Below are 8,093 nucleotides of genomic sequence, written 5' to 3'. Positions count from 1 at the left end.
ACAAATAAAAATGCAAAGCATGTTAAGCTTTTAGCTTTAAGAATGTATTTAAATGGACTACTCAGTTTAAATTAAAAAAATATTAATATAAAAAATACTTTAATCCTGAAGAGCATTGATCATAGTAATTATAAACATTGTTCCTAAATTTCTGGATTCAATTTTGAAAAGCAAGGAATGGCTGAGTGAATGAATGAATGAATGAATGAATGAATGAATGAATGAATGAATGAATGAATGAATGAATGAATCATTGTTTTGGGCATGTAAAAATATATTACCTAATTTTTAAAGCTAGATGTTGAAAAAAATGCGCTTTTTGATAAAACAATGCATATTATGTTAAACCTTGTTTTCTTATAAGCCTACTTTTATTGTTTATGGTTATTCCTTTTTTGTTCCACTTCAACTCATTATATATGTTTCTGATAGCGTTTACTATTCTCTGCATTTTGATTATTTTTTTCTTACTATTTTACAAGTTGGGGGTGTGTTTTTTATGTTACCCAATTTTTTTTAACTTTTTACTTTTTTTGTCTTTATCCTTTGACACATTTAGATTCCCACTTTACTTATTGTACGGATGTAAAACCTTCAGCAAGATGAGTATAGATTATGTTGATAGTTTTATCATTTAGACCCCCTTAAACAGCAATGCTAACAAATAGGCTTAACATTTAATTTTCAGCCAAATAAATGATTTTGTATACTTTGTCTAAAAAAAGGTTTTGCAATTTAAAATTAGTGATAAATGAAACAAAATTATCCTGTTCTGTGCTGAAACAATGGATGTTACTTAAAACGTAATCAAAACTTTGCAGCGTGTGATCAGAATTAGTACAATACATGCTAATTTAGCTCTGCATACCACATTGAACCGTTCAAAATGAAGAGTTAGTTACTGTATGATCTATTAAAACTGCTTATAAAGAACAATTATCACTAAATAAAAAAAGGGTGGAAATTAAATTGAAGAAAAACAAATGATTATTTTGTTGAAATCTGTGACAAAATAAAAGATTAATTAAAACATTAAATAGGCTTTTTTCCCCCAAAAGCTGATTACTTTGAGCTGCTCTGATCAAAAAATATTAATCAGGATTCTAATTTAACACCAACAACAAAGAATGTCTGTTCTTTCAAAGTAGATGCAAGTCCCTGTGTTTAGGATTCCCACGTCACACAGTTCAACATCAAATAGAACTTGGAACAGAAGAGAATAGTGGGTAATTGTTTATATTTGCATACATATATATTATGTTGCTTGAATACAACATCAGCCCATTTAAGATGGAATATTAAACAAAATATTTGTAAAATGAAAAATGTGCTTCTATGGATATGTAACAAAGTTTTCAAAAGAATAATTTTACTGCCACTGATCTGAACAGGACATTGTAAAGCAATACCTGACAGCCAACATGAGGGGAGAAAATGAACATCTGTGCGGGAATTTTAAAAGTAATAAGCAAGTCATGTAAGCTGCTTACATTATGACAGAATTTACAACAAAACCTGCCACTCTAATAGATCTAGAATAATACATTTCATTCTTGTATGCCGCACAGCCATTGGTTTTATCATTTTAGTGACCACAGAGAGGATACAGGAAGGATACAGGAGGATACAGGAAGCATTTTAAAATATTGAAAGAGTTTTTAAAGGTTTTTCCTGAGAGGCTTTACTTTTTTATTTTTATTTGATTTGATTTGATTTTATGACATGCTTGTGCCTAGACGGAATGATTCTCTAAATACGATCCATTCAAACAAGGACAGCTTCAATGGTACAATGGCAACAGACAGAACAACACAAAAAAACAGCAAGACTGGATGGAACATGTGTCGAAAATCATGTTGTTTTGATAAATATGTAGTACACAGCAATGGAGATGGTCAACAAACATAAAAGTACATCACTAACAATGTGACAGCTAACATGGACGTACTTGGGATGAGTTGGAAAATTAAGCAGTAACTTGTAGTAAAGTATACATGGATAAATGCATTATGAGCTTTACAGTTCATCTATGATATAAGTAGAGCTGATTACTCTAAAAAGGCCCATTTGTAATTAAGGTATCAAGAGTTTATTGCTACCAACATCGAACCTTGTATGATACATGACACTCAAAAAGTTGTTGAATTCCCTCCAGGGTACTTTACGTCTTTCATCATCGATGTGATCTTTTCATCAGAAAATGATATCACTATCTTAATGTATATAATGTTAATAAATTAAGAACTGAAATGACCAAATCTTTTTTATTTTTGAAGTAAAAGTAAAAATTAAAAACAAACCCTTCACTTATGTTGTCTTTGAAAGTCAGTTGAGATTCCAGCTGGTATAACTGGTAATGGGCATGCCGAGCTGTGTCTGTGTTCAGCAATGAAAAATAACTTCCTTCCAAGGGCAGAACCTGGTTTCAGATGGGAAATCATCCTCTTTAAATCTTATAGATATGAATATAATACTTTATTATTCATTAACCCTTGAGATTTCATAACAAAAAAAATATCAAAAACATTGAGTAGGTCTGACATACTGCAACAGCACACAAAAAGTAAATTAAACACCAAGAGAACAGCAGAGGTCGTAAAAACTTTGTGCTTCTTTAATTTTCACTTAGTAAAGTCCCGTCTTAGTTGTGTTTTAGTTTAAACTTTGTTATATATAATATATATTTATATATGTTATTGAGATAAACAATATGTATACTCCCCATTGAGGTTTGTCTCTTGTGGCAAGCAGAAAGACCATCGGGGGACGCAGCTTTCCAATTCCTGTGCGTCTGTCACTCAGCTATTCCTTTATTCATTCATTGATTCAACAGTTTTTGTCTGCCGTTATCCCTCATTCAGCTCCACCCATCATCTCAAAGGGTGGAAAAAAGGGATTCAGTCTTAGTGAAAAATTCAGACGTTTCCTCTGTCCTTTCACGTTCTCTGTGGAATTACCATTTCCTCGTTTTATTCTCTCTAGATCTTCATCATCTTTGGTAGAGTGTCCGACACTTTGGTGTGTCCGGGGAATAGGGTTGGAGCTTCTGAGGACGGAGGGTTAACGGAGTACGGGTACATGAGGGGGTGGACACATGGAGGCAGGAGGTTGATGTTGCAGAGGTAAAAGTGACACTGACACAGATCAGATAAGGGGATTCTTATAGGATGACATGGAAGAAATGTCAAATTTTGCTAAACCTTACGTATGCTAACCTTAAATACAATATGAGTGTCAGCTAGTTACAAATTGTGCGACTCAAAAAAAAAAGTGACAATAAACTAGACAGTTATTCAAAACAGAAGACTTGAAGTGATGCGAGGACGTGAGACTGCAAGCCAGGAGGATAGACAGGTGAGGAAACGGGTACGAAGAGGGAAAAAAATGGGGGTGGTTAGAGAGGGAAGTAAAAGAGCACAGGTCAGGGCAGTGTCTGACAGCACAGACAGGCGGTGCAGCAGTGGGAAGTGCTCATCATCTGTATGGGAGTGAGAGGAAACAAGAGAGGCCAAAGGTCAGCCAGCTGGCCAGTGGGAGAGACCGTGATCCTCCAATCAGGACTGCAGAAACAGAAACAGGGAAGAGGCTGATCAGTTATCGCCAAGAAATGGTATTCAATGTCATGAATTATTGTCTTTCATAGAAAAGTAGGTAAGTAGGTCCTTCTTTGACAAATACCAGAGTGCAACCATAAGTCACAAAGCATTTCATGACGAGAAAAAATATGCCTATTATGGAGTATTCAAAATGAACGTCAATATTTAAAGAAAAAGAATAAAGGAATAGAGTATTCAATATGAACGTCAATATTTAAAGATAAAGAATAAAGGAATGGGAACAATTGCTTTTTGTAATATGGGCTTTAAAACTAAACAGTTTTGGGACTATCTCACTTGAAACTGGCCTTTAGAGAAACAAAATTATGGAGTAAATTGTAGCTCCAGAGGGTAATATGAAATATTTGTTTGACTTTAACATTTTAGTCCACTCTTGCATATTTAAGCCTGTTGGTTGAAATTTTTTTCTTCTGTATAAAAAACAAGTCCACATTCACCCCTGCTAGCACATCTTTTTCAACTCATTCACAGCAGGGCTTTTTGGTCTGAAGCAGAATATTATCACACTGATGGTCCCTTTTCATTTGGGTGAGTTTGAACAGGCATCTGACCTCTGGCGTGGACAAAACAAATAGACTCTCGTCCACTTTTGTGTCAAAACAGGGAGACGGCTGGTTCCAATTGCAGCAGGTTTATTAGCTCAGCTAAAAGTCCACAGAGCTATATCAGGGTCCGACAGGAAGGGGTCAATAATGACCATAGGAGCATCAGAGAAACAACAAGAATAGTCAAGATCCAGATGAAAGTTGGGGCAGGTAAACGCAATCCGAGACAAAACAGGGTCAGGAAAGCAGAAGATCACGTCTGGATGTAAAGCTCAGCAATGCAGGCAACTTGGCAAAAAAAAAAAAAAAAAAATACAATCCTTCACACTGAGTGAGGCTCAGTGGAGTGCTTAAGTAGACTGTGAGTGATAGCAAATGAAAGTCAGGTGTGTGAAATCCAGAAACTATGCGCCGGGGTTGCTGGGAGATGAAGTGCACTCAGAACTCTGGAGACGGTTCCCGTCAATGACCAGAGGGGGAGACAGATCTCTGACTTTGAACAACTTTAGAGCAAATTTCAAGAAAGGTTTAAAATTTTTCAGAAGCGAATGTGGATGAGTTAGATTGTAAAAGAATGCAAAAGAAAAAGGACAAATGATTATTGTTTTTAAAAACTATTATACTGGTGCTGGAAGAAAGGCAGTCGAAATGCGACATCACAATAAAATAAGGGAAAAAATGAAAGGTAGATAGGTTGATTATAAGGTGGAATGAGAAAATGCTATGAATAAAAAGAAAAATGGCAATAAAAGTATATAAAAGCATTTATCTTAAAGACCACACCAATAAACTATCGGAATTCAATAAAAATGAAACAATGCTATCATAACTATCAAGCACGGTATGAATTTTTCTTATTTTTGGCGAGCTGTTATTGTTATTTTTTTCAAAAGGGAATGAAAAATCTAAAGCAAATGTTTTTATATACCCTATCTAGTCCAATTTCAAGCATTTTGTAATAAAACAAAGTACTTCATCCCATCTAGAGTTTTCAATTTTTTATTCTTTAACTTGAATTCTTACATTCTGCCCATAGAAATCCATTCTCCTCTCCACAAGCACAGCTGAGTCCCCCTTTCATACATAAATTACAAATACAACATCTTCAGACAGAGTTTCATTTAAAAAGGGAGCGTGGTATTAAAAAGATCAATATGATTTCATACCAAGTGTCCATCCTCCAGGCACAAAATCAATACCTATAACAAAGCAAAGCTACAGGCACAACACAGACAAGTATGCACACACACATGAACCAAAAAAATGAAAGTAGAACACAGTGTTCTACCTAACTGGGACTTTCCTCCTCTTCCTGGCCTTTAACCCACAGTCAGGGGCCATTAAAGCCATAACTCATTCTGCCATTCGCCTATATATGTGTCTCTTTTATTACATTTTAGTTCACATACATATTCTCTTTTCATAACGATGAATTATGGCTGTCAGACCAAAGAGAAATAGGGAGCCTTTTGATGGGGCAAGGTCCTTTTTGTCCAAAAAGATCATCACTGCAGACATGCAGTATCATTCATGAAATGTAATAAAAAATATGTACTTTGAAGTCAGCAATTTGACTTACTGTAAGTGTCATGTGAACATGAATTATGACATGCATTGCCTTGACAAATTAACAAAGCCCTTAAAATTGTATTTCTATCCGTTAATTCTCAGTTTAGGGAGCTGAATGCAAGGAGGTAAAAGCTGCACAAGGCAAACAAATTGTACTTCTTACAGTAGTGATTTTAAGTTGCCTTCCTTATAATTACCCATCTGTTTGCGCAAAGTATCTCTGCCGAGATGAAACCCGCAGGATGCCTGAGCACACTCACACTCGGAGAGCTCAAGAGCCTTCCTCTTCCTGCTTATACTTTCATCAATTATTTACCTCATCCGCCAGTGTTGTAACATGCGCACATGTAATAGATCGCAGCAAGCACACGTTCAGAAGCCATACACAAGCATCTCACACAGAGAGTTTGAGGTGGAAAAATGTTGTTAATTATTCATTGGAGTGTGTTTATTTAGTTTTTTTTGTGCATGGATTTAATGTCTTTGATTTTTCTTTTCTTTTCTTACACCAAGTTTTAACAAGTCCTAACAAGCTCCTGAAGATTTTGAAAATGCATTCTACCTCTGCATCCTTTCTTCCTCCTTCAGTCTTTACTGCGTTGAGTTACATCATGGCAGATTTCAATTACAAATCTCTTGATAAAAGATTAATTTCAAGTGTTGAATACTTTTTTTTGGTGGAATTTACTGTGGACAGCAAAGTAAGAAGGTCATTGTACGGAATGTACATTAAACAATTCCACATGCTCTGCAAGTACTGTATTTGATACAAGTGAACTTTTAGTCCCACTCTGATCATCTTTTGATTGATTTTACAAAAGTGTCCCCAGTGGTCTATTAATTATGATTATGCAGTATTTAGGCAAAATCAAAACCTTTGTTGTTTTCTAGGACATAGTTTCTGCAGAGCGGCAGTAGTTCATTAGAAATTTACCTCTGAGTTGTGGGCAGGACCGTTGGCACACCTTGTCCTGCTGTTACATCCCCTCACAGCCTCAAGCTAACATTAGAGGTGCAACCAAAATGGTGAGAAATATTGGAGCCATCCAGACGCACAGTTCTGAGTCAGATGCCAGCTCAGACGAGGAAGACAAAGATGTACATGGATCTATATGTCTGCAGGTGGATGCTGAATGAATGGTGCGGAGCAGTGATCTTGTGGCCTGCTGATTATAGTTTGTACGTAACAACTACAAGCTTTTTTAAAAGTATTTTTTAGTCTGCTCCTGATTCAGCACGTATTGAATAAAGAAATATGCAGAAACAGGATTTTAATCTAAATATTCTTTATATATTTCCTTCATCAAAATGCTACAAGAGCATGTTAAAAACACTAAAAATATTTATCTTTTTGGAGTGGTTCTTAAAAGTCACAATACTTTGGCTACAAACCGAAAACTACATCATTCTAGAATAAAAGTTAAAGGACATACGGTATATCATGCAAAATAATTTTTAGATTTTAGGTGCATTATAATTCCTCACTAAAAACCACCCAAAAGCGGCATTTTGATCTGTTCATTCATCTCTGAGTATTTTTCTAAAAACCAGGAGGAGTCTGCGCAGCCAGCCCCGCCCCAGGCTAACACACACACACACACTTTTTCTGCTGAGCTAGTTGTAATCAGCGAAGAAAAATCATTTTACGCACAATATGCACATCCATCCTTGGAAAAGTTTGGATGTTGTTTGTTTTTGTGGGCGAAACGCAGACACGCTGCTGAGACTCAACATGATGTCATTAAATGGGCGGCACCCACAAGGAGCGAAAGGCGGTACCTCAGAGTCTTACTTCTGAGTAAGTAAAGAATGTAATCAAAGTAATTGTTCTTTAGTGTTTCAAAATTTACTATCTTATATGGATAGATAAATTACTCTAAAAGGCTTAAGAAAATCACGATATAGGCCCTTAAAAATAACACAGTTTTGAATTTAGACTCCTCAACAATTTTTTTGATTTTAAAGTAAAATCCTTGTTCCATAATGTTCTTACAAAGCACAGATCCAACAGGTTATTCATACAACTCTTGTGGTAAGGTCAAATTTAACATGATTTTTTATGATTCCCAATGTGCATCACAAAACCCAAAAGTCAAAGTAAGTATATGCAGATTTTATAAATTTGTATATTAAGTATTATTCAATGTTATCGCTGGCTTTGTTTATAATAATCTTCTTTACCCTCATGTATGGATTCAACCAGATCAGAGGGCCTACATAAACATTAGGGAATATTTTTTACACCTAGATGTAAATGTCTACTACTGAGCCTGTGTCCTGACATTAAAAAAATGAAATATCCCCCCCTCTCTCTAACGTCCCTCTCTCTTCTTCCCCTCTTTCCTTTTCCGTCCGGTCCAAC

General features: G+C 35.5%; 1 protein-coding gene across 3 annotated transcripts in view; it reads right to left on the bottom strand.

The window, feature by feature from the left end:
* Positions 1 to 1,220: 1,220 nt before the first annotated feature.
* Positions 1,221 to 8,093, bottom strand: part of mdga1 (MAM domain containing glycosylphosphatidylinositol anchor 1) — a 204,292-nt gene continuing 197,419 nt past the window's right edge. For 2 of the 3 annotated variants that reach the window (XM_078945266.1, XM_023953565.2), the window contains one exon: positions 2,454 to 3,560. In XM_078945266.1, coding sequence (XP_078801392.1) covers positions 3,475 to 3,560 — 86 coding nt within the window. In that variant the 3' untranslated portion in view covers positions 2,454 to 3,474. Of the gene's footprint in view, positions 3,561 to 8,093 lie in introns of all 3 variants that reach the window. The other variant, XM_023953566.2, reaches the window with a different exon arrangement.

This window comes from Oryzias latipes, chromosome 3 (genome assembly GCF_053564925.1).
Source record: "Oryzias latipes strain Hd-rR chromosome 3, Olatipes_Hd-rR_3.1".
Classification (NCBI taxonomy): Eukaryota; Metazoa; Chordata; class Actinopteri; order Beloniformes; family Adrianichthyidae; genus Oryzias; species Oryzias latipes.
Note: the sequence above shows the minus strand (reverse complement) of the source record. Positions and strands in the feature narration are given on the sequence as shown.